Below are 25,924 nucleotides of genomic sequence, written 5' to 3'. Positions count from 1 at the left end.
CGGGCCGGCCGCCGGTCGCCGTCGGCCGGCCTGTCCCAACCCGACTGGGGCCGGACCCGACCGGCCGTGGCTGGGCACTGATGGCCGGCCCCGCCGCCGCCGCGCCGGCCCGTTTCGAGCCGCGGCTGCCTGGCTGGGCGCCGCATCGGTTACCGGCGCGCGGCGGCGGCGGCGGACCGGGCGGGCCGACCTGCCTACAGCCGGCGGCGCGTCACCAGGCTCCGGAACCGCTGCAGCAGCTCCGGTCGGCTCCAACTGCGCACGTGCCCCACCCGACCGCCGGCTGGCTGTATGGTCCCGGGCGGCTGCCATTTTGGGAGGTGGGCTGTGGACTGACGGACTGGCGGCGGCCTGGAGCGTGGCGCCTGGGTTGACCTGGCCGGGTGGGTGCACCGGCGCACCTGACCTCACTTCCGCGTGCGGAGCCAACGGGCCCGACAGTCCCGCTCCTTCCGCCGCCGCCACCGCTCGGGGCAAAAGTCCCACCATAATCCAGCAGCTGTGGAGCGGGCCGGCGGCCGGCGCGGCTCTGCGGTCCCGCTAGCCGGAGCGGCGGCAGCCGGCGGTACCAGTGACGGGGCCGGCCGGTGCCGCGGCTCCGCTGAGTCAGCCGTCGTACCTGCCGCCACAGCTCCGCCATGCAATGGCAGAGCACGCCGCCGCACCAAGGCCAGCAGCGGCGCGCGTGACGTCACGGCCGGCCACCGACGTCACAGGTGCCGTGTCGGCGTGACGTCACGGCGGCTGGCGGCGCGGCTGCCCGGGGCGGCCGACCGGCGGCCAGTCGACGCCTGACGTTCGGCGGGGGAGGACTCGTGTGAGCGCTGCGCCGCGCCGTTCGGCCGTCCTGTCGCGCCTGCGAGCGAGCCGACCCGACCGGGACGGGCCAGTGGGGCTGGAAGCTGCGAGAGGACGGTGCTGTGATTTCAGCGGCGTGGGGCGCCCGGTGACGTACCGACACGAGCGGCCGCAAAGCGCGCCGCCGCCGCCGCCGCCGGCTCTGGGGCATTGTGCCGGCGCGCGCGGATTGAAGAGCCGGATGACCCGGCACGACCCCATGCGGTTCATGGAGAACATCTTTGGCATCTTCGGGCACCCGTCGACCTCGGTGCCCGTCAGCGCAGGTGAGCCGGCGACCCTGGCCTCCGGCCGGCGGCCGCGCTGGAATTCGGGGGGTCGATGCCAGCGGTGACTGGGTCTGACCAGCGGTCCCGCATAGATTCCGTTGTCGACCACATTCTGCCGTTGCCAGCGAGAATGCCGTCGTTAGCTAGCGAGAATGCCGTCGTTTGAGTGTTGTCAGTTCGCTAGACTTGAAACGACCGCGGGTGTTTACTTCGGCGGGCTCCGTGTGGTCACTAGAGTGATCCCGCGTTCAAAAATAGATATCGTGAGATGAGTGGAATATTTTTGCGCATCGCACCCCGGCACATATAAGGGAAGGCGAGCTGCAAGCAGTGGCCGGTGGGGCGCTGCATGCTTATCGACGCGCCGATCGCGCGCCCGTGAAAGTTGTCCGGCTCGTCGAGAGTCCGCCACGGCCGACCAGAGACGCCCAGCCGGCTGTGTCGTCCGTCTGTGGTGCCGTGTCTGTGGCACGACGGCGGCCAGTCAACGGGCAGCCGTGTGACTGCGGCACGGTGCCGCCCGGCCGCCTGGCCCGGTCAGCTGGCGTGGTCTGTGTCGGCTGTCGTGCCGTGCCGCCCCTCCAGCTGGCTGGCCGGAGGGGCGCCGCTCGCCGGCCGGCCAGCTGAAGGCCGTCCATCCGAGGTGCTGTTTCACCTCGGCTTCGGTTTAACAGCTGGATTCGCTCTCGCTCTCGCCTGTGTGGCGTGGCGCGCGAGACTGCACCCCCGCTCTCCGACGTCGACCCGGGCTGACGACGTCCCCCGTTGGCCTCTCGGCCCGCTTCGGCTACCTGGGGCTCGCACTCAAGCGGCGCCCTGCAACGCTTGCGCTGTGAACATACCTGACAGCGCTGACTCGTGCTCGAGTCCCCGGCCAGCGGTGTGCCTGCCAATGTTGACGTACGCGCCCTGCCATGTCCACATACCACTGCAGTGTTGACCGGCGGGAGCCGCGCCCAGCGTGGTCGGACGGGTCGCGCCGTGCCACGCTGGCGTTTCGGGGGTGCGGTCGGGGTTGCGCGCCGAGTCGGCGACACTCCTTGTCTGTAGTCCCGGAAGAGAATGTGCCCTTGCCACGTACACTGGTGACCGCCGTGGAGTGGGCTCTCCCTGTGAGCGGGCGGGGAGAGCGCTGTGCGGGCGGCGCCCTGCACTTTGGCATTGAGCCGACTACTGTGGGAAAGTTCCGGGGCCGCTTTAAAAATGACGGAGGTCGTGTTTGCAGCGGTGGGAAATTGTCCCAAGCGCGGCGGCGGCGGATCCCACGCAGGCTGGCGGCCGCAGGGTGCCGGCAGTGCCCCAGTTTCAGCCGACCAGCCGTTCGGGCGCCCGGGTGAATGCGTGCATTCCCGCCGGCCCATATGGCGCCCGTGTCGGGCCCGGCTGCCATGGCCGTGTCGATGGCGCGGGTTGTGCAACGGCCGTCGCCGTGTGGGCGCGCACCGCTCTCCGGCGCCGGCGTCGTCAGCCGGCCGCCGTGTGGGCGCGCACCGCTCTCCGGCGCCGGCGTCGTCAGCCCGGCCGCCGTGTGGGCGCACCGCTCTCCGGCGCCGGCGTCGTCAGCCCGCCGCCGTGTGGGCGCGCACCGCTCTCCGGCGCCGGCGTCGTCAGCCGGCCGCCGTGTGGGCGCGCACCGCTCTCCGGCGCCGGCGTCGTCAGCCGGCCGCCGTGTGGGCGCGCACCGCTCTCCGGCGCCGGCGTCGTCAGCCCGCCGCCGTGTGGGCGCGCACCGCTCTCCGGCGCCGGCGTCGTCAGCCCGCCGCCGTGTGGGCGCACCGGTCTCCGGCGCCGGCGTCGTCAGCCCGCCGCAACGCGTCGCTTTCGTCTCCGACAGACGCCGCCGCCGCGTGGGCGCGCACCGCTCTCCGGCGCCGGCGTCGTCAGCCCGCCGCAACGCGTCGCTTTCGTCTCCGACAGACGCCGCCGCCGCGTGCCATATGCTCTGGGTAGGCGATGGGATGCGCCGGCGCGAGGCGATGGCTTTTGAAGCGTCCGGCGCGGCGGGGGTGGGGGGTGGGGGGGGGGGGGGGGCTAGCCGGCGGCGCCCGTCCGTCCGTCTCCGCCCCGCCTGAGCTCGCTCCAATGGACGGACGGAGCGGCCGGGCGATGGCGATGGCGACAGCGACGGCTCGTCCGGCCGCCGACAGCGTCGGCCACCGGGCCGTGGCGAGCCTGACGCTCTGTGTCATGTGGCGCTGTCGCCGGTCGCGGACGGGCACTCCTCCACCTGCTTTTAGTCCCCGACTCCGGCGAGTTGGGGGGCGGGGAGGGGGGGGGGGAAGAGGGGACGCGCCTAGTGTTCAATCGTCGCGCCGCTGGCCCTGTCAGCCAGGCAGGCCCGGGCACCGTCACCCATCACCGGGCTCCGTGACGGACGGACCGGAGCGTCGCCGCTGGCCCTCTCAGCCAGGCAGGCCCGGGCACCGTCACCCATCACCGGGCTCCGTGACGGACGGACCGGAGCGTCGGCGCCGAGCCCGTGACGCGGCCGGCGGGCTCCGTCAGCCGCCGGCGACGGCCAGGCCAGGGCTGACCCCGGGCCGGGTGGGCTGACCCACGGGGCGGCGCGCCGGAGCCGGTCGCATGCCCAGCTGACCCGGACCGGGCCGCACTCGTTAGCGGCCGGTCCGGTCCCGTTAGCGGGCCGACGCGGCGGCGGCAGCGGCGCGCGAGCTCGGCCGGCCCCGACGGCCGCCATCGCCAGCTGGCCGGCCTGATCAGCTGGGTCGGGGCTGGACGCGTCCGTCCTGACGGGCCCAGTGGACCACTTCACGGGATTGGCGGCGGCGCCGGCGCCGGCGGCTGGCGTGACCGGCATGCCCCCATCCCTCAGCCGGCTGCGGCCACGTTCTGTTTGTTGTCGCTCCCCGCCGCGCGTCACACTTAAATTTCCGGCCCCCGGTGTGGTGGTGGGGGGGGGGGGGGGGGGCGGAGGGTACATGGCCAGGCCGCAGACAGGTCCAGCACGCTTGGAACTTACCGCGCCGGCCGACGGGCTTCCGGGACCCGCCCACTTCATTATTCATCTACGTTTGAACCAGGAGCCCAGCCGAGCGCTGCTCGGTGGAGCTGGCTGGCGGAGGGCGAGGCGGTCCATGCCGACCGTTGCTCGCCGTTAGCCGGGTATTGATCGCGGCACCACCTGAGCGACCCACCTCCGGTCATTAGGTCATGAATCGGAGACGGGTGCGTGTGCCACCGGCCTGATCGGGGCCCGATCAGGCGGCCATTGGCGGACGTCAGCTGCGGCGCCCACGGCGACACTCAGCGGCTGGCCTGCGCTGGCCAGTTAGCTGGGATTCCTAGGCGCAGCTGATGGAGACATGCGTGCCGGCCGTCAGCTGATGGTGACTCGTATGCCAGCCGTCAGCTGATGGAGTCATGCGTGCCGGCCGTCAGCTGATGGAGACTCGTATGCCGGCTGTCAGCTGATGGAGACATGCGTGCCGGTCGTCAGCTGATTAAGTCATGCATGCCGGCCGTCAGCTGATGGAGACTCGTATGCCGGCTGTTAGCTGATGGAGACGTGCGTGCCGGTCGTCAGCTGATGGAGACATGCGTGCCAGCCGTCAGCTGATGGAGACATGCGTGCCGGCCGTCAGCTGATGGTGACTCATATACCAGCCGTCATGTGATGGAGTCATGCGTGCCGGCCGTCAGCTGATGGAGACTCGTATGCCGGCTATCAGCTGATGGAGACATGCGTGCCGGTCGTCAGCTGATGGAGACTCGTATGCCAGCCGTCAGCTGATGGAGACTCGTATGCCGGCCGTCAGCTGATGGTGATTCGTATGCCGGCCGTCAGCTGATGGAGACTCGTATGCCAGCCGTCAGCTGATGGAGACTCGTATGCCAGCCGTCAGCTGATGGGAATGCTGTGCCCTATGTGCTGGCAATTGGATGACGGAGACTGTACTGTCGATGTTCTGATTAGCGTGTGTGCGGCGTCCGTGGCGTGATGTCCGTAACCCGTCGTGATATGGTGTCCAGCCATGCATGTGGCCAGAGAGGCTGCTGTATTATAGGCGTGCTGAGCTACGTCTTTCTTCAGTGTATACGTCTACTTATATCAGTGATCCGTTCGGTCCATTCCCGACATGACGCGCGTAGTACCGTTCCTTTTATCGCTGCGTCTGGACGTGTTTGTGTGGTAGTACGCATTACCATAACTTCCTCTTCTCCATAGGATGGCGTTTATTCCGAGCAGCATTGCCGGCGGACTCTGATGACTACGACGTTAGGGAATCGCGGGTGATTCGGACCACGCCAGTTGATATTTTTCCGAGCGCATTCAGACAACGGCACTTCTACGTCTGCACAAGACTAAACGGAATTAAGCACAGACACATTTCTTGTGGTCTTTTGCTCGACTGTCCCTGGCTTCTCCCCCCCCCCCCCCCTCCCTCCCACCCGTTGGCCCGGCCTCGGACATAGTCAACAAAGCCAACGGGTGCGCACGTGTGTGTTGTGGGTTTGCCGCGGGTTCCCCACCTCGCGCTCCGGTGTGCCGGTGGGCGGACCCGGACCCGGACCCGGACCCGCCGGCAGCGGCGGGCGCAGCAAGTGCCGTGTGTTAACGCGTGCCAGCAGGGCGCGCTGTGACAACGCCCGCCGACCGGCCGACCTGCGTGCATGACGCCCGTCCGGCATTGATCGCTGGCGCGATGGCGACGGCGGTATCGCCGATCCGGTCCGGGTCGGGCGGCACGCGAGCCATGGCGTGCGGTCCCACCCGGACACTAGGTATCGCCCCCGGCCACGCGGCCACAGCCGCTTGACGATACCTGTGATCTGGCCGGCGGGGGGCGGGCGGGCGCTGGGCTGCAGAGGGTCACTGCGCTGACCGCTCCCCGGCTGGGGGTCGGCCGCACGCCGCTGCGCCTCATCTGTATTCGCGGAATGTGCGTGCCGCCAGCGCATTCAATTTGATTTGTGTTTCCTGGGATGATATGTAAAACACTTGCGTGGGGCCCCTTCCTGTTATTCAGTGCGTGCCCATTAGTTGGAGGAACAACAAACCCCTGCTGTGTGTGACCAGGTCACACGGCGTGCCTTTGCTCGGGGTCTTCCGTGAGACACAGCCACCGCGTCCGTGCGCGTTCAGATCTCACGGCTTACCGTGGTGTACAGTCCCTCGGAGAGCACGGCATCTGTCGCTGTGGTAGGGTCTCACGGCTTACCGCGGTGTACAGTCCCTCGGAGAGCACGGCATCTGTCGCTGTGGTAGGGTCTCACGGCTTACTGCGGTGTACAGTCCCTCGGAGAGCACGGCATCTGTCGCTGTGGTAGGGTCTCACGGCTTACTGCGGTGTACAGTCCCTCGGAGAGCACGGCATCTGTCATCGTGGTAGGGTCATGCGGCGCGCCCTGGCATGTCGCCGGCCCGGGCTACAGCGAGCCCTGCCGCGTGGGGGGTCAGCTCACGCGGCTGAAGTGGGCCCCAGTCACCTCGCCTCGCCCGGCGCGAGGTGAGCTTAACGCCCCCCCCCCCCCCACACACACACATACCCTCTGCTTCTCCGTCGAGAGCCGCCATTGGTCAGCCTTGGCAGGTGCCACGGACTTGTATGGCTTGGTCGCGTGGTCTCCGTAAGGAAACGCCGGCCCTTGGAGGCAGAGGCTGACCAAGTCTGCTTGGCAGGGGTGTAGTCTCTATTCACTTGGGGCGCTTCAGTCTCGCCCTCGTCTCCCCAACTTTGAGAAGAAAGTGGGCGAAATGCATGGAGAAGGCCGCCTTATAGCGTTTTTTTAGGGGGGATTTTTAGGGGGGCACGACTAGGCTCATTTTGTGAAACTACTCCCCTCCTGCCGGATGAATAAACGTCGGAGCAGATTAATTGTGCCTGTCATATTAGGCCGGCTCTCCCGCCATCTGAGGCCGGCTTTCCTGCCATCTGAGGCCGGCTCTCCTGCCATCTGAGGCCGACTCTCCTGCCATCTGAGGCCGGCTCTCCTGCCATCTGAGGCCGGCTCTCCTGCCATCTGAGGCCGGCTCTCCTGCCATCTGAGGCCGGCTCTCCTGCCATCTGAGGCCGACTCTCCTGCCATCTGAGGCTGGCTCTCCTGCCATCTGAGGCCGGCTCTCCTGCCATCTGAGGCCGACTCTCCTGCCATCTGGGGCCGGCTTTCCTGCCATCTGAGGCCGGCTCTCCTGCCATCTGAGGCCGGCTCTCCTGCCATCTGAGGCCGACTCTCCTGCCATCTGAGGCTGGCTCTCCTGCCATCTGAGGCTGGCTCTCCTGCCATCTGAGGCCGACTCTCCTGCCATCTGAGGCTGGCTCTCCTGCCATCTGAGGCCGACTCTCCTGCCATCTGAGGCTGGCTCTCCTGCCATCTGAGGCCGACTCTCCTGCCATCTGAGGCCGGCTCTGCTGCCATCTGAGGTCGGCACTCCTGCCAAACGCCGTCCGCAAGTGACCACCCACGACGGCAGAGGTGACGACGGCCGCTCTTGGCTTTTGCCTGTCACGCTATGGACTAGAGTCTTTCGTACATGACACAGCTTACAGTGACGTCACGGCTAGGTCATCTGAAGCTGTCTGAGGAAAGTACTTTTCCAGTGAGGAACTGGTCCCTGAAGTCACTAAATGCCAAGGTCAGCCGCCCAGCGCTGCCGTTAGCTGAGGGGAAGACGAGCCAGCCGGCACCGGACGGTCATCCGCCATACCCCGGCGTCCAGCTTCGCACCTCACCGTGCCGGCCGGTGCACCCGCTCCATGGATCAGACAGACGCGGTCAGCAATGGGGCGTCCGTCAAGAGCTGCTCGGTGTCCGCTCGACCGGTCACCGCTGACCCGACATGACGTCACGTCGGCCTGGCCCGGTGTTTACAGCGCGCCACCACCGTCTGGGGGCAGCGCGGTGGCGCCATGCGACCGCGCCAATGGCAGCGCGCGCCGGCGCGTGGCGTCACGCCAGCCGCACGCTTCTGCGGCGCATCGGACGGCCGGGGCTGGCTGATGCGCCGAGGCCATCGGGTCAGGGAGGGCGTCACATTCGGACGACCGTTACGGACGGGTGGTCGGACATGTCTGGTCGGTTATCTGCTCCGGGCTCTGCGTACGCGGACATGGGCGGACGACTGTTACGGACGCGTGGTGGGACGTGTCTGGTCGATTAGCTGCTCCGGGCTCTGCGAACGCGGGCATGGGCGGACGACTGTGACGGACGCGGGGTCGGACATGTCTGGTCGGTTATCTGCTCCGGGCTCTGCGTACGCGGACATGGGCGACTACTGTTACGACGGACGGCGTGTGTGACGTGTCTGGTCGATTGAGATCCTCCGGCTCTCGACAACGCGGGCATGGGCGGACGACTGTGACGGACGCGGGGTCGGACATGTTTGGTTGGTTATCTGCTCCGGGCTCTGCGTACGCGGACATGGGCGGACGACTGTTGCGGACGCGGGGTGGGACATGTCTGGTCGATTAGCTGCTCCGGGCTCTGCGTACGCGGACATGGGCGGATCCCATTTTGGATCTCAGGAGGGACCTCAAGATCGTTTTTGGGTCAAGTTTTGGTGTGGTGCCGCTTACACTAAAATGAGCCGAAAATGGTGCTAATGCATGTGTTTTCATCGTCCTAGGGTGAAAACACGTACATTGCGATAGGGGTGATGACCTCCATCACAGCCATTGCCCCTCCCCCTCCCTCCGTATCTGCCCTTGTATACGGATCTACGTCACTATGCGCACGTGCAGATGCGGGGCGATTAACGTGCCTGTGGCTGTAATAGCTCGTTTTCTGCGGCAAATGGACTGTGCTACGACTGTCATAAACAGGCGTCAGATGCTCACCAGAGCTGGGGCAGGACGGCCTCCGTGCCGGTGCGGTGACTCGGACGCGGTTAGGAAGTACGGAGAGCGATGATGCCTTTTTCAGAGAGGTGGATTGCAATTGTTATCCCTTGGCAACGATGTCGCCCCAAGTGTTCTGTGAAGGTTAACAGCGTTCAGATGAAGGTGGCGTGCATGTTGCATCAACTTCCTCGGCGGGGCTGGGGCTGTTACCGTTTCCACAGCTGTCGGCGGTTACTTCTTACGCGGCATTCATTCTCCTGTCTCGGACACGTGGTGCGTGTTCGCCCCATGCGGCTCCAGGCGATGAATCAGATCAGGTCGCCACAGAAACGACAGGCCGCCGGGCAGTCCACAGCGTGTCGTAGTTGGGAGCGCTGGCGTTCTGTGTCTGTGTGTGCGACAGGACGGCTACCTACCGGGAGGTGGAGACGGCGACGGCGGCGCCCCGGTCCTCCGGTAGCTCGGGCCGCCGCGCCGTGTCGAGGCTCGCCGCCGGCTGCCGACGGGGGCTCTGCGCGTCCTGTCCGGAGCGGCCTTCCCCCGTGCAGTGACGCGCCTCGCCTCCCAGTTAGCGCAGGTGTCGTCAGTCGAGGCGTTCAGAGCAGAGCGATTCTCAGGACAACACGCTAGCGGAGGGGAACTACCGCGCCGGCCGCTGCTGCAGCCCGATTTGTGACGTCACGGGCGTGGAGGGGAGGGGGGCAGTGGCGCCATGTCGTCAGCGTGCGGCACTCCCTGGCCGGGCGGGCTCGGTTTCGGCCTCGGCATCTCTTCGGATGACTCAGCATCTGGCCCGCAGTAGAGTCCTGCCGGCGGCCACGGTAGCTGCGCCGTTAACTGAGCAGTAAACTGGAGAATCACAGGACCCCGGCGGTTGTTCCCCGCCGTCCGGATCTCAGTGTGCGACCCTATCGGTTGTTGGAGAGGGGAGCACTCATTTATGGCTCCGATTGGACTCGCGCCAACAGCATCTGTAGGGCCTGCTGGACAGGGGTGAGTGCGGTGGTGCACCCCTCGCGACGAAGGGAGGGATGGAGGGGGGAGGGGTATCAGTCGTCGGATGCCGCGCTCAGCTAACACACACACACCAGTGCATTGTACCTGCTCCCGCTTCACTATTCCGCGTCTGTTGGCTGGGCAAGCAGGCCGACCTCTGTTTCGGGTCACCGGCGAAGGCCGTGACAGATGCGCGGTGTGGGGCCGGTCGGCGTGGCGGCACCTGGAGCGGCCCGGGCACGCCGCCGTGCGCCGACACCGTAACGCGACCCCTTGCCGCCGGCCGCCGGAACGGCCGCTCGCCGCCGCGCGCGCGCGCTCCGATCTGGGTCAGCCGGCACCGTGTCTTTGTCCGGGCACTCACAACTGGCCACGCTCGTCACGGGCGGCGGCGCTCGGAGGCCGCCGTCGGGAGCGGCTACTCCTGTTACTGTGGCGGCTGTGTGCCGCACGCTGGCCTCGGCGCCCGGCGCTGAGTGAGCGGGCTGAAGCAAACCGGCAGGGTTTCGGCGTCCGTGGTAGAGGCCCAGCCCGGCCTGTTGTGATCTGTCGTTCCGGCGGATTCGGAGGCGTGCGTGCCAATCCAGCCCGCCAGTCTGGCGGCGATGCGACCAGCGCTGACGTTAACCGGACCCGGGGCGCCCAGCGGAACGGCACAGCGCTAACCCGGCGGGGCTGACGTCCAGCGGAGCTGGCTTCGGGCGCGGGTGGAGGAAGAGCTCCAGATACAGACGCTCAGGGCGGGCCCGTGACAGCTGACAAATGACGCGTCTCGTCACTCAAGGTCCAGCGTACGTGACTGGCGGCGAGCTGAAGCATGCCAGACACTACTGTTGGGCTCCGAGCCAACAACAGGCGGCAGCGCATTGTCACTGACTGCTCGACTCGGAGCCTCGGCACATAATATTGACCATCAGCCTGAGTCACATCGCGCAATCTCACATGGTGGCGCCGCCTACCAAGCGACGGCTGGAGAGCGCACAGCTCAATACGGTGTTCAACCGCGACCTCTCCCGCTCGTGCCCCGCGGCGAAACCGCCTCGTATCTCCACCATCGTGTCCGGGGTCGCGCAGGTCAGCGGCGGCAAACAGTCGAGTGAGCTGTTGGCGGCGCTTTCGTTGACGCCCGGCGCGCGGCTGCGGCGCGGGGCGCGTCGTTTCTCCTGCGGCGGCCCGCCCCCGTGACCCAAATCGCGGCCCCGGTCGTGACCCGCTGGTGGCGTGGCGGGGCCCGGCCTGACCTCGGAGCGCAGCGCGGCGCCCGCGCTCGGTCGCGATCGCCAGGGCCGTGCGCCGCCGCCAACCCGGCCGCCCGCACCGAACGCGGCAGGTGCGCTCTCCTCGCTTGAGCTGGCGCCGATAGCGTCGCGGCACCGGCGGCCGGCTCGGTAGCCACGCACCGAGCGGCAGCGGACGGCGCGCGGCCGAGTCATGGGAGAACGTTTCCCGTCTGCCGCTGGATTGCGCAACCTGTGGTTTGCATTGTGTCAGAGACGGCCTCTCTCCCTCCGGCGGCCGGTCGGCGCGTCGGCTCTGCGCTCGGTCTGAGCTCCGAAGGCAGACAGCGGCGGCTGCGTGCCTGGTCGCTGCCGCGGAAGACTGCGGCGCGCTGGTTGTTCGCGGGACTGCTGCGGACCTTCCCGAGCAACTGACTGGCGTCCATGTTGGGCAGAAACGTTTATGACTGGTGACTGGCGTTTCTCGAGCGTGCATGTATGATCGATATCTGATCAACACGTTTGAGACTCGAGTTCTGCGAAGTTTGTCGGACGCATGGGCAACACATCAGTGCGTCAATCGCACGTATCACGGTCAATCTCACATCTCATGCCAGCACGCTGTGCCTGGAAGCGCGCGTTATCGGCAGTTTGCCGCCGTCCCCATTTGTGTGTGTGTGTGTGTGTGTGTGTGTGTGTGTGTGTGTGTGTGTGTGTGTGTGTGTGTGTGTGTGTGTGTGTGTGTGTGTGCGTGTGCGTGTGCGTGTGTGTGGTGCTGCGCTGGCCGCATCTGATCGCTGCGCGCCTGTCTCTGACCACCCCTGGGCTTTGTGTTGCAGTGCCGCGGATGGCTACCACCGAGAACCAGATTCGGTTCAGCGGCCACACGCTGGACAAGGCCGTCAAGGCCAAGGTCACCCTGGAGAACTACTACAGCAACCTGCTGCACCAGAATCTCGAGCGGAAGCAGAGGTCAGTCAAGTGGTGCGGGTGGGCGCCGCGGTAGACAACTGACCTGACCCTGGCGGGCCCCGCTCCGTGACGCTGTCGTGGGACGCCGGGGCTCGCTGGGGTACGACGTCAGGTTATCACCAATGAAAAATGTCATTAATATATCCACTTCATGGCCCCCGCCCCCGTCCCCCTTTGTCGCCACCTGCAACGTAGTCAATAGGCAGCAGCGCCTCACGAGCCTCACGTGTGTGGGACAAACGACGCATTCGTCTGTCCTTGGAGGCTATGGCAAGGGGCCGTCGTCGCCGCTGTCCGTTGTGTATCAGTATCACTCGCAATCTATTGAGCGCATGCCTCGCCAGTTCTGCAGTCTGTCGCACCACGGAAAGCGGGCGGGCGATGTTTGGCATTGCCAGCAGACGGTTCTCCGGGGCGCATGATATTGAAGGCGCTCTGTGCTCCTCGAGTAAAAAGTTGTTTATGTGGGGTACGCATGGTTTGGGCAAACCCAGCACAAGCCCGTAGCACTCGTACCGTATCGTCAGTTTGACGTGCATGGCTGCTACTGGCTGCTGTGAAACAATGACGGCCGCCAGCTCCCGTCAAGGCCAAACCAGACGCGTGGCAGGAAGCCGTTGAGAGTGGCGTCATATGCACCGGCCGTGACGTAACATTGCAATTTAGAGTTGCGTGTTTGCGATTGGGCTGGAGGCGATCCGTTGCTTGAAAGCTGTCGCGCGACGGGGCGCTCCTACCGCACAGTTGTTGGGCCGTTGTTGGTCGTGCCGAGAGTGGGTGGGCCAGCGGGTGCCGAGGTCGAGCGGTGACTGTCCACGTGGGCTCGCTCCACTCAGTGCCGCCCAGCTCCGTGTCTCCACGGCCGCTGCCGCCCCCGCCATCCTCTCGCCTCATTGCCAGTCGGTGGTTCAAGCGGAGATTCGTGGGCTGAAGTTGTGTTAAGCCTCCTCGCCTGCGGAAGACCGCTGTGTGCGGGATGCTGAGTGGCGCCGCCCGGGGGCCGGAATCTCGGACCGCGGCTGAGCCACAGCGCGGCCATAGAAAACACCATTAACCGTCGACCGTTTCATTGGGCGCCTCATGATAGCCTGGCCAAATTATGATTGGCGTTAATTTGACGCGCTCGGCCACTGAACCGGACGCAGTTTTTACACGGTCGTGCAGACCGGCCGGCGGGCGAGGAGCGCCTGCGGCCTGCACTGGCCGGCGCTCTGTGTGAGGCGTCCGCGGGCGGCGGGCGGCGATGAACGGCGCTGCGTTACACTCGTGGGATGTAGCCACACACTGCATTGGTGGGCCTCGACCGCTTTGTGGCTCTGCCGTGAGCTGACAGGACCTGCCGACCCTGCTGTCGCGGGGGCTGTCCCTGTTTGCTGCAGTAGGCTTCTGTCTCTGTGGCCTGTCTCCGAACCCATCCCCGTCGTCATCAGCAGGCGGTGCTGCCCCTGGTCCGCCGGCGCCGCCGCGGCCGACGCTGATCCGGTACCGGCGAGCGGCGCCGGCTTTGTCAGCCTTGGCCTTGACACGAGTCGGCCGTCGCCGCCTGGATCGGGTCGGCTTCCGGCGCCGCCGGTGACTAATCTGCCGCTGATGGCCAGCCGGCCGAGCCTGGCACCGGCCGGCCGCTCGCCGCCGGCCGCACCCCGCATGTACCGCGCTCGGTGTGACCGGCGATGACGAGGTGCGGGACCCACCGGCCCAGTCAAACGGCTGTCACCGCACCGACCAGTGTCTCGTGTGGCGCCAGCTGGTGCGCGTGCGAGCGGGGCGTGTGCGCGCCCCGCACACGCGCACGCGGCGATGAGTGGGTGGTCCGACCCCGGGGAGGACGGCCGACCGCGGCGACGACGGCGGCCGGACTCGGCGCACATGGACGAATCGCTCTGTCGGCGGCGCTGGTAAAAACGGTACCGGTTCTGCCGGCGAAGGCTGGCCGCCGGTGGGCGGACACGCGGCCCGCTCGTCATCGCTGGACGTCCGGTCGGCGAAAACGTCACCGGTGCGCAGCAACGCCCGCCAGACTGGCCTCACCGCCGGGGCGGGGCAGGCTCGGCTTCATGACGCACCAAGGACTGGGCGTTGCACACTTGTGTGCGTTTCAGTTTTGCGTTGGGCCTGTCGGTTGACCCACTTGGCGAGACCTGAACACAGGTGCGCCTAGACGGGTGAGTGCCTCCGGGGCCGGCGCGGCCGCCGGGTCGGCTCAGCCGAGCGCGCTCCGTGCTGATGTGGGACAGCCAGCCGGCATGTGGGACCGAGTGTGCCGGCCGCCTTCGCTGCCACACCTGTTTCGCCCCGAGCTCAGGTGAAACGGCAGACTCGGCCTGCCAGCCTTGACACAGATCGACCGCAGCGCAAACGACGCCCATCGTTCCGCCCTGCTCTTGATAGCCGGCACACCAACAAGCTATCGGTCGGGATCACATGGAAACACACACAGTACGACGCACGGCAGAGAAACGGCTCACAGATGGTCAACCTTTATAACACCAGAACCCACTCATTAAGTAAGTTTGCCCTCCACACGCGTGCCTGGCTCGGACCAAAAATGCGCTCCGGGGTGCGACGAGAAAAGCCATATATCTCATCATTTAACATCTACACAGTTTCATCCTGATGCATTTGATGCGCTTTTTTCTCAGACGTTTGCTTGTTACTAAGTGATATTTCTGCGAAGGCTGGTTTGAACATGAGACGTGTAGGGGACGACAGCAGCGTGTTGATGCCATCCACACGCGAGGAGACACTTTAAATCCGAAGTATTACAGAGCCATGAGCCGAAGCATGAAGTAAAAAGTCACAGTAGCTCAGTTGTCCTGTGTTTAGTTAGTTAAAAAGCTGCTTTTCGGAATTGCAAACCGTTCTTGTCCCAAAAAGCTGATAACGCGTTTGCTAGGTTCAGTCGGTGCGCGGTTCAGGTTCGCTTCGTGTCCATTGAAATAGGTTATCAACACACCCGGCTGCAAAGCCTTTTTAGTGACAGACCCGGCGTAGCGTCCGTGGTGTTCATCGACTAGAAAAATATTTCAAAAGTTGGAAATGCCAGCTGACCAGACCCTGAAGTACCAGGTGCGCAGAGCCTCATTTGTGCGCAGTGAAGACTAGTCATCAGTGGCGCCCTTCCCATTGGCACTCGGGCTCACGCCCGTAGCGTTCTGCACACGCTGTCCTGATTGGTTTGGTGCCGTTCTGTCAAGGTGCGGTGTGATTGCGTGGTGACTCGCGTCTGGTCGCCAAGCCCGGGCTCGGCGCGGCACCGAACCTGGCCCGCTTGTCCGCCGTCGGCGGGAGCACGGCCCCTCCCTCACTACAGCCAGCGGTGCCGAGCTTTGTCCGCGATCCGCACGGCACTGTTTATGATACGCTCTGTTTGCATGGCAACCCAGTACGTGCCATTTCAGTCGTCCCGGCCGTGTTCACACTGGGCTTGTTTAGCGCTGCAATCCCGAAATACAGCACACGCTGCCACACTGTTACCCATTGCATCATGTTAAGCTTGTAACCAATCCCAAATCAACAACAGTACGGCATGGTGCGCTGAAGGCAGTTTAACGCGCCGCGTGGGTGGGGGGGGGGGGGCGTATACGCGTGCCCGTGCCGCGCCTGGTAACAGAAGGCGGCCGCGGTGTGGTGTGGGAGCGGAGAGGGGGCGGGCCGACAGTTTGAGGTCAGACCGGGCGGGGACTGACGGCCTGCCGACAGCTGGCTCTCGCAGCGCCCAGCGTGGCCGCGCCGCTCGGCTGCCGATGTGGAGGGCGCATTCGAGCTGCGCTTCAGGTCAGCTCGAGTCAACACTCGATCGAGATGACTCTGAATGACCTGTGGGCGGACGTGCGACGGCTGGTGTTGGCCTGCCGCGGCGGTGGCGGTGACCCGGCGGTGAGTCGCGCGCCGGCTGCAGGAGGTGTTCGGGGCCGCACGGCGCCGTCCCTGGCACTTGGTCGATCACGCCGCCGCCGGCCGAACCGGAACCGGCGCGCCGGCCCCCACACGCCACTCACGAAGGCGGAACGGGCCGAGCGGCACGAACACACCGCCCGGGCCCTTTCACGGACAGCCTCTGACCTCTCGAGAACTCCATTCCCTCCCGCTCGTCTGGCGTCGGCCCGGTGACTCTGCTTTCGACGCGTGTTGACCCGCGCGCCACTATGTGGTGCGCTGCCTTATTGCCGGCCGGTTTGTTTGTTCGCCGCCGGCGGCGGCCGACAGCCGACCGCTCGGTGACGGTGCCGTGCCCTCACCAGTTCCAGTGCGTGCCGCCGGCGTGTCGGCGCCGCTCGGTGGCGGTGCCGTGCCCTCACCATTTCCAGCGCGTGCGGCCGGTGTGCCGGCGCCGCGCGGTGGGGCTTCCCCGCCTGGCCAGAGTGGGCCGCGCGCCCCGACAGCGGGAGCCGACGCCACCTCTGAGCCTGTGCGCCGGCGCCGGTGGCCGTGGCGGACGGGAAAGCCGGCCGCCAGCGCCGACGCACGGCCCGCCGGACGTGCAGCGGCGGCCGGGTGTGGCGCCGCCCGCGCTGCACGCTCTTGCACAGGGGCCGCTTTCTCCGGCCGCCGGCTGGTGGCAGGTCGAGTGGCGGCTGACCCAGCGGCCCCGCGCGTCTCGCCGGTAACGGGAAGCCAGCGTGTGGCGGCGGAGACTGCCGCGGAAAAGGCGGTCGGCCGGCCGGCCGGCGCGCCGCGCCGCGCCGCGCCGCGCCGCGGTCACAGCGTCCGCTCCGAGTCCGACACCACCGTTCGCTGCGGGAGGGAGCCGGCCGGGCACGCCACCCAAGGGTCACGCTGGATGGGCCTTTTGAGCGGCGCCCAATAGCCAGGCAATGGCGGGCAAACGGGTGTGCCGCGATGTCAACAACATGTGGCAGTCGAGAGTTGGAGGCCGTGTTGGTAACGGTGCGCGGTGGTAACGGGCCACTGAAGGCCGCGCCGCGTTCGCCGCGGCTGGTCCGTCGCCTGGCTCCAGTCGGCGCAGCCAACACGTGCAGTCGGTCGCATCGGTGCACCCGTTGGTGGATTACGCCCAGCGGTGGCTTTGTGACGCGATCAAAGTTTCCGCTCGCCACGTGCGGTCCGCGTTGTGGGGCACGTGGGCCTTTCAGGGCGTTGCTTGTTAACGGCGCCTCCCACGTGCAGGCTGGCGCTGTTACGGTAGAGGTGCCCGTCAGGTCAGATGGGGGGACGGACGTCCGTCCAACCGGCGGGAAGCGTTGCCACATCGGCGTTAGCGTCGCGCCACGCTGTCTGCACGTGGCCTGTTCCCGGACGCCGCGCACGGGCCGCTGTGCATGCGAAATGGTGATGGGAGACGCGGCGATAGGGATCGGTCGTGACGCCCTCACAGCGGGTCCGGCGCCCTTGCGCAACTGAGCGTCTCTCTGTGCAGGGGTTGCCGAGAAGTGGCAAGGTAAGCGCCGGTCGGAGCGGCGCCGAAGGACCGCTGTCGCAACCGCTGCCATTTGTCCGGTGCCGCGAGCCGTCCGGACCCTTGAAAGGTCGGCGCGGGCTGGCCTCTCAGGAAAACATCTTCGGGCGCTGCGCAGCAGACGAGCGGCGGCCGGGGCTGGTTGGGAGCGTCGCACTGGGTGGGTGGGCTGCGGCGCGGCGTGCAGGCCCCGCTGCCCGATAGGGCTGCCGGCCGGCCAGGGCGGCAGGCCCAGACGGTGTGACGTGGCCGGGCAGTCCGCGATGACGCGGCGCAGTGTGCCAGCCTGAAGCCTTTCGGCCTGCAGACCGTGGCCTTGAGCGGACGCAGACGGCCCGGGCGCCGTACTACGAGCTGACAGCGATGTCAGAGATGTGCCCCTGCACCGCGCTGCCGTATCAGATCAGTATAATCAGCCCCCAGCTGCTACAATGGAGGCATTGACTTGTCTGGCACGAACTGGACCTTTTTTTTGTTACCGACAAAAGTGAGTGTTGTCATTTGCAAGGCAAACGTTTCATTTCTATGGTTACATATCTAGATATATTACCACTTAACACAACGCTCTAGACATGATGCCTTTCTCTGTGTCCCTTTCTCCGCGCTGATGGGGCCTTATCAGCGACCGCCGGTGGACCGCAGCGCCGCCGGTGGCCGGTCCACGTGTCGCAACTTGTCTGCGTCTGGCTGGAGAGCGGCCGGACCGAGTGACCTGTATCCAGGGCGACCTCCGGCTCCCGACCTGTATCCGGGTGGGAGGTGCGTGACGCGCTCCCCGCCGCCGCCGCCGCCGCCGCCGCCGCTGCTCCGGTCGGCACCGGCGCCGCGTGAGGTCACCGCCCGGGCCGGCCGGGGTCACGGCTCGCGGCGGACCGAGGTCATCGGTGTCAGGCGGAGGCAGGCCGTACCCCGCCGGCCAGGCACGACCAGCCGACTGCGCTGCTGGGGCCGCCGCCTGACTCACTGGGGAGCGGTGTGCGGCTGACTCGGCGCTCAGAGGCTCCTCGTCCGAGCGCCGACCTGCACCGCGCCTCGGTCGCCCTGACGTGTCCTCGCTGGCCCTCAGCTCGCCGCGGCGCCGCTCACTGCCGACGCCAGGATGCTGCGGTCGATAAATCCCGAGCCGCAGTGTGGTTATATATGGGCGGACATTCTGGAGCCTACGCGGACATGTGGCGTGCGTTGCTTCGCGTCCTGCCCGACCACCCGTCCTGCCCCTCGGGTGGTTTTCCTCACCACCCGCCCGGCGACAGACGTTTGGAGGCTAGGGAAGATCACGTGCTGCGCGGGTGGCCACCAATCAGCACTACAAACTTGCCCGTTGTGCAGTGTATCACGCTGGAGGGTGGCGCCAAACTCGGAGTGCAGCCAATCAGTGTGACTCCCCAGTCGTGCAGTCTTATCATGCGGAAGCGAGGCGCCTGATTCAGACTGCTGTCAATCAGGACCGCTCGCTCCCCGTGCCGTTTATCGAGTTGGGTAATAGCGTCCAATCTGGACTTTGATCAATAAACGGTGTCTGCACGCCCTTGCGCAGCGCCTCGCACGGATAAGTGTTGCGTGGGCTAGGCTTTTGTCAGTGTGTCAACTCAGCTGTCACGTCCCGTCGGCACGGTGCGACCGTTGCTGCGTGGCGTCAGAGCCGCGGGGTTTTACGGCCTCCCGCGGCTCAACACCCGGCCGGGGTCGGAGGTCGGCAAAGGAAAGGAGGAAAACGTGCGCGCCGTGTCATGTGGCGTGGCCCAAGGTGTGCGCCGGTCCCGCCGGCCGCTGCCCGTCTCCGGACCCGGTACCATGATGTCTCTCTTCCCGCAGGCACCACCGGCTGGAGGAGTCGATGCGTGAGGAGGGCCTCTCCGAGTCACAGAAGGTCGAGAAGCGACAGCAGCATGCCGTGAAGGAGACGGAGTTTCTGCGGCTCAAGCGCGCCCGCCTCGGTGTGGAGGACTTCACGCCCATCAAAGTGATCGGCAAGGGCGCCTTCGGAGAGGTGAGCGCGCGCGGCCCCGCCGGTAGGACGCATCGCCCCGGTCGTGACCGGAACCGGGCTGCCGCCCCGCAAACGCGGTCCTGACGTCACGCGGCGGACGCCGCGAAACAAAGGAGGCCGGACGGGCGTGTTGGCCGGCCGTGGAGACGGCTGCGGCGACGGCGACGGTCGTCAGGCCGCCGTCAGGCCCGCCCGCCCGCCCGGCCGCCCGGCCGCCGCTGTGCATATAGGTATTCGGGGAACGGCGTCCGGCGGCGCCGCGCCGGGCCGGGCCGGGCCGGGCCGCATTGCAGTGGAGCGTGATCGATGGTGGGCGCCGGCCGGCGCCGGTCGGGCCACCGGCCGTGACCTTGCGGTTGTCGCCGCCGGCGCCGAGGTCCGGCGGCCGGTCAGCCCCCCCCCCCCCCAATCCTCGCGCTCGGCGGTGCCTCTAGCCGCGGGAAGAGTTGCGTCCCGGGCGTGTGCGTCATTTTCGCCGGCGGGGGGCTCGCGGTGATTAAGGGGATCTCTTGCGCTTGTTTTTGTTGCATGCGGCCGCCACAACTCTGGGCCAAGGGCGTTGCTGTTGGAAGCGATTGCCCTGTTGTCGCTGCCTGAGTCCTTGAGGTGTGCGCGCTGTGATGCAACCGGGGTGTCGCCAGGCCGCCGATGTCCCCCACTAAACTGATGGCCTCCAGACGACGCGCTGCACCGCCCGGCTAGTAGTGTGCTGGGAATCCACGCCACAGCCTGTCGGTTATACCTGTTTGTCAAAAGCAGTAGGCAAAGTGCAGCCTGCAGCGCAGAAGATGCATACAAAACCAGCCCTGAATTTGCTTTATCGGCTGAAAAAGTCGTGGTACACAAGAAGTGGTCGCTTGTGCCCGATCCTTTGTGGCAGGTGTTGCTGGAGAGCGATTGTAATTGACGCCGAGAAATTCCACGCTAGGTCTCCCTCTCTGGTCCAGCTGGGCTGACGCCGCCCCATGCCTGCTGTGTCGCCATTGATCAGCATAATATGGCCGGAGTGGAGTGGATATGTTCACGAATGGTGCATAGGCCTCGCTGATTATGCTCTAGAAAGGACACGGGTAACCAATGTATCCAATGTCCTGGCAATCAAAGCCTTCACTTCTGCCCCGCACGGTACTGGTTCGTGCTGGTGACCTTGGCCCATCGTGAGTGTATTGACCTTCGGTGGTGCGATGGTGCCCCATTATGGGGGTATCGACCTGTGATGGTGCGACGGTACCCCATCGTGAGGACATTACTCTGTGATGGTGTGGTTGTGTCCCGTCATAAAGGGCATTGCCACACCTGTGACAGTGGCCACCGTCAGGGCATTGAACGGTGTTGGTATGGTGGCTCCCCGTCGCCCATAGCTGTCGATATGTGGTAGTGTGCCGGTGTCCCATGGCGAGGATATTAACTCCTAAGGGCGTGACGATGGTGATCGCGAGGATATTGACCCGTAAGGGTGTGACGGTGGCCATCGCGAAATGTTTGACCGGCATCATCGTCACGGCATTCCACGTTAAGCAAACTGACGTGTGACGCCGAGCCGTGTGTTCGTGACGACGGCTTCCGCGTGGTGTGGCGATCCGTGCGACGCCGCTGACGGCGGCGCGCCGGTGCACTGACCCGCCGCCGGGGCACGGAGCAGCACGCGCCGTCCGTGCCGTGCCGCGCCGCTCCGGTGCCGCTCGTGCCGGGCCGGGCCGCCGGCGCACGGCAGCTGGCCGCGCGGCCGCCAACTGGCGCTGTGACGGCCGCCGCCCGGCTGGGCCCGGCCCGTCCGGCCGGTCCGTGGGCGGCCGAGCCGGCGCCGCTGGCCGGAGCCGGCCGCGCGTGAAGGGCGACGGTAGCTGACCATGCCGCTCGTCCCGGCCCAGCGGTCGCGGCTCTGTCTCTGTCTCTGCTCCGTCTCTGCGTCTCTGTCTCTGTCTCGCTCGGTGGTGCGGGCTATCGCTCTCAGTCTGCGCGCTGGGTCTCCACATCTCTCGTTGTCTCTCTCGGCTGAGCTTAATCCGCGCGCTCGGTCTCTGCCTCTTTGTGTCGGCTTCTTCTGCCTCTGTCTCGCTCGGTCAGGCCGACTCTTTCCCTCACACCGCCCGCTGGGTCTCTGCGTCCTTGCCCCAGGGCTGCTTGTCGTCTTCTTTGTTGTTCCTCAATGTCGCCCATTCCCAGTTTACTTGTGTCCACTTGCCGGCTGTCTCTCGTTTCCGGCGCTCTCCAACTCGGTGCGGTCCTCAGTCCCGCTCTCCGACCTCATGTATCTCTGTCGTTCGATCTCCGTCCAGTCCCCAGCCCCAGCTCTCTGTGTCCTCGCGTCTGTGCCGCCGCCCGTGCCAATCAGTGCGCCGGCCGTTTCTCCCTCCATTGATCCCGGGCGGAGCGGCCGGCGGCGGACGGCGGGCGCGGCCCGGCGGACGGCCCGCACACCTGGCTGGCCGCGCCCGCTCGCCGCGCCAGCCGCCGGCCGACGTGGGCCGACAGCGTGCAGGCGCTGCAGGTCCGCCGCCGGCAGACGTCCGGCTTTCCCTTGCAGTCGCACCTGACGCGCGAGGCTGCCCCTCTGCAGATGAGGTCGCCGTGCAGGTGGTCGGCCGCGGCCGTCCGCTGGGTCAGAATAAAGGGCGCGCGCGCGCGCGCGCGCGCGCGTGTGTGTGTGTGTGTGTGTGTGTGTGTGTGTGTGTGTGTGTGTGTGTGTGTGTGTGTGTGTGTGTGTGTGTGTGTGTGTGTGTGTGTGTGTGTGTGTGTGTGTGTGTGTGTGCGTGTGCGCGTGCGCGTGCGCGTGTGCGTGTGCGGTGTGTGTCCCTGCGCTTTCGATAAGGACATGCCTTTCTCTCAGGCGTGGGACCTTCGTTCCGTTGCTGAGAGGGACTGTTCCCTTCAAGGTTAAACAAACGCACTTGGTTTTTTTTCGCAACTATTCGTCGACATTGTCCCCCTCTTGCTGAGTCGGGTTTGTTAGCACAAAGGCGGCCGTCCGTGAGACCGTGGAGAAACGTATACCGTTGTCATGCACGACCAGATGAGAATCTGTGCTCACGACTCGGACAGCGGCAGCCACCGAGCGGGCTCCGGGTTCGGGCCCAGTGTGGTCGAACGAACGCGATGGCTGGTGACCGCGGAGCTAATTTGGAGCTGGGTTCGGGCGACCGCGGCGTGCCCCGCGACCCGTGCTGGGCGGCCTATCGCTCCCGGTCTGTTGCCACCTGGCCACCGCCGAGTACCTCGTGCCTGGCTAGCGCAGAGAGCGGCGGCCAGCGCCGAGCTTCCTCTGGACGAGGTGGGGGTTGCAGTAGCGCCGCGGCTGACGCGTCTCTCCCGCCCGCTTCAGGTCCGCCTCGTCCAGAAAAAGGACACCGGCCATGTGTACGCGATGAAGGTGCTGGCCAAGGTGAAGATGCTGGAGAAAGAGCAGGTGGCGCACGTGCGCGCCGAGCGCGACATCCTGGTTGAGGCCGACCACCAGTGGGTCGTCAAGATGTACTACAGCTTCCAGGACGCCATCAACCTCTACCTCATCATGGAGTTCTTGCCGGGCGGTGAGTGGGTCGGTGGGGCGCCGAGATGGCCGGCTCGGTGTCCGGCTGACCGGCGGGAGCTGTAGTGACGGCTGCCGTCGTCGCGTGCGCTCGGCGCGGCAATGGCTGAAGCTGTCAGGCGCTGCGCCATCGGTGGCCTTTGGTCGCCGCGTGCGCTGGTGGTGCGTTGCATCACTTCACCTCGCTGTGCGCGAGGCTGACGTCCAGATGAGGCGTGCCAAATCATGAATTATTCTCCCCCCCCCCCCTCTCCTCCTTCGATTCTTCGATTGGCTACTGATATGCAATAAAGGATTGAATGATTGCTGTGTAAGAGGTGAGTGTTGCAGGCGGTTTCAAATGTGAGTGTTAAAGGTCGGTGTCCGTTGCAGCCGTTGTGCTTAAAATGAGTTTGCGGGTTCCTCATGTTGGCTGATATCGGATGTAGATGCTGTTCTTTTCGAGTTATATTGAGAACTGATTTATGGTCGATATGGAAAATAGTTGGCGCTGGTGAAAATTGGTGTCGATTCAGCAGTCATTTTATCATTTGTATCGCACATGTACTCGTTCACATCCGCTTCGGCACCCCTGTCATTTGCGTTCCCTTATCGCTGCCGTCTGCTGGAGGCTGGAGACCGTCCCTGGGCAGTGCCGCACCCCCGGGGCCATCTGGCGACCCGAACCCACCCGCGCGCGTCACCCACAGGTCTGCCCGCCCGGAGCCGTGCCAAATCTGGCGCGCGCCGGCTGGCAGCATGGCTGGCTTACCCTAAGCCCACTATACCGCTGTGTTTTCATCTGGCAGCGCTAGTAAGCCCTCGATGTTTCATCCGCCGCCGTTTATCGTCCTCATAAATGAAGTATTTCGCTCGACAAGAGAGGGACCTTGGCCGGGTGACGGGCGCGATGGGGGTGGGCCGGGTGCGGACTTCGATTGACCTGCGTAGTGCCGGCTGACCGGGCGCTGGCGAGCACGATCGATGGTCGACGAGTCAAGGGCGTCAGGCCGGCGGGCCGCGGTGCCGCCGGCCGGATCATCATAACGGCACTGGTGTGTGCCGACGTTGCAGCCGGCTCCCGGGACACAGACGGGAGGTCACCGACGTCCCGGGTCGCCTCAGAGAAAACAGGCGGGAGGTCACCGAACGTCCCGGGTCGCCCCAGGGAAACAGCGGGAGATCAACACGTCCGGGCCTCGAGAAACAGGCGGGAGGTCACCGACGTCCCGGGTCGCCTCAGAGAAACAGGCGGGAGGTCACCAACGTCCCGGGTCGCCTCAGAGAAACAGACGGGAGGTCACCGACGTCCCGGGTCGCCCCAGGGAAACAGACGGGAGGTCACCAACGTCCCGGGTCGCCCCAGGGAAACAGACGGGAGATCACTAACGTCCCGGGTCGCCTCAGAGAAACAGGCGGGAGGTCACAGACGTCCCGGGTCGCCTCAGAGAAACAGACGGGAGGTCACCGACGTCCCGGGTCGTCCCAGGGAAACAGACGGGAGGTCACTGACGTCCCAGATCGCCTCAAAGAGACAGACGAGAGGTCACTGACGTCCCGGGCCGCCCCAGGGAAACAGACGGGAGGTCTCACCGACGTCTCACTCGTCCCAGCTCACCCACGGGACAGGACAAGCGTCCCGCGTCTGTCTCTTCAGGCTCAGCGATGCGTCCCTGTTCGAGGCATTGCTGGGAGTGCAACGACGTGACATCGATGGCAGCTCACTCCCAGGACGTGGGAGGGGGGGGGGGGGGGACGCCAACGCCAACGCCACCGCCACCCTTCGTAGTCCCAGTGGTCCGCGACATCGACAGAGACGGATGGCTTTCACTTCGTGGGCGGGCATGAGCCACCAAATCCATAGCGTATGCCAGCAATTGACCGCCGAAAAGGTGGATCTTCATCTTGCAAATTCCCGCAAGACCCTCGCGCTTCGGTGGGTCGTTTACTCAGAGCACACACAGCACACCAGTGAAACCGGCCGGCGTAACAGCGGCTCGTGCTGGCGTCGGTGCCTGTCACCGCCGGCTGTGCGTGGCGGTGAGGCGGCGGGCGCACGGCGCCACCGGCACCGACACCGGCATGGGGAGGTCGGTGGCAGCGGCGCGGCGCAGTGCAGTTCAACGCTGGCGCCCGGCTGCAGCCGACCGTCAGCCATGTCATCGCGCGTCTCGGCCTGGCGGCGGCGCGCCGCGAAGCGGGCCGACCTTTGGGCGCTGCGGGGCCGCCGGCGGTCGGCGGCGCTGCGGTCGCGCCAGGTCGGTCCCGCCCCGCCCCCACTGCCGCCGGCTGACGAGGCGGCGGTGAACGAGCCGGGCCGGGGCCAAGTGACTGACCCGCGGTGCCGGCTCGGCCGAGTGACTGACCTGCCGCGCCGGCTCGGCCGAGTGACTGACCTGCGGTGGCCGGCTCGGCCGAGCGAGAAACGCCGTCCAAACGGAACAGGCGCGCGGCGGAACCGAGTGCGGCGAGGCGTGACGGACGCGCGGGCGGCGGTTAACCGCCTTTTAGCCCTCCCCTCGTGACATACCCAATAAAAACACACCCCACACCACACACACACAGCACACACACACGCACGCACGAACGCAACGCACGCACCACACACACACCACACACACAGGTCACACTCCGCACCACGCACGCACTCACGCACGCACAGCACGCACGCACGCACGCACGCACGCCACGCACGCACGCAGCACGCACGCAGACAGTGGCTTCGTCGTCCACAGTGGTTGTGTGGGGGGCGCGGCGATGACGGGTCCAGTTGGGGCGCTGCGGCGCTCATGACCCAGGCTCCCCGTGTGACGGGGTCCGGTCTCCGCCCCCGTAGGCGGACATGATGACGCTGCCCCTCATCCAGCGGGAACACGCTGTCGGAGGAGTGCTCGCA

The 25,924-nt window shown here is 66.1% G+C and overlaps 1 protein-coding gene across 1 annotated transcript; it reads left to right on the top strand.

Annotated features, from left to right (window-relative positions):
* Nucleotides 1–779: 779 nt before the first annotated feature.
* Nucleotides 780–23,050, top strand: LOC119091318 (serine/threonine-protein kinase tricornered; the record flags this gene model as incomplete). The annotated part of the gene is given in 4 exon segments (XM_037214029.1): nt 780–1,124; nt 11,979–12,111; nt 19,346–19,520; nt 22,843–23,050. Coding segments are annotated over 4 exon segments (601 nt in total), but the record flags the coding sequence as incomplete, so codon positions are not given.
* Nucleotides 23,051–25,924: the final 2,874 nt, after the last annotated feature.

The sequence above is a fragment of the Pollicipes pollicipes genome, unplaced genomic scaffold (genome assembly GCF_011947565.3).
Source record: "Pollicipes pollicipes isolate AB1234 unplaced genomic scaffold, Ppol_2.1 Scaffold_3447;HRSCAF=4054_pilon_pilon_pilon, whole genome shotgun sequence".
NCBI lineage: Eukaryota > Metazoa > Arthropoda > Thecostraca > Pollicipedomorpha > Pollicipedidae > Pollicipes > Pollicipes pollicipes.
Note: the sequence above shows the minus strand (reverse complement) of the source record. Positions and strands in the feature narration are given on the sequence as shown.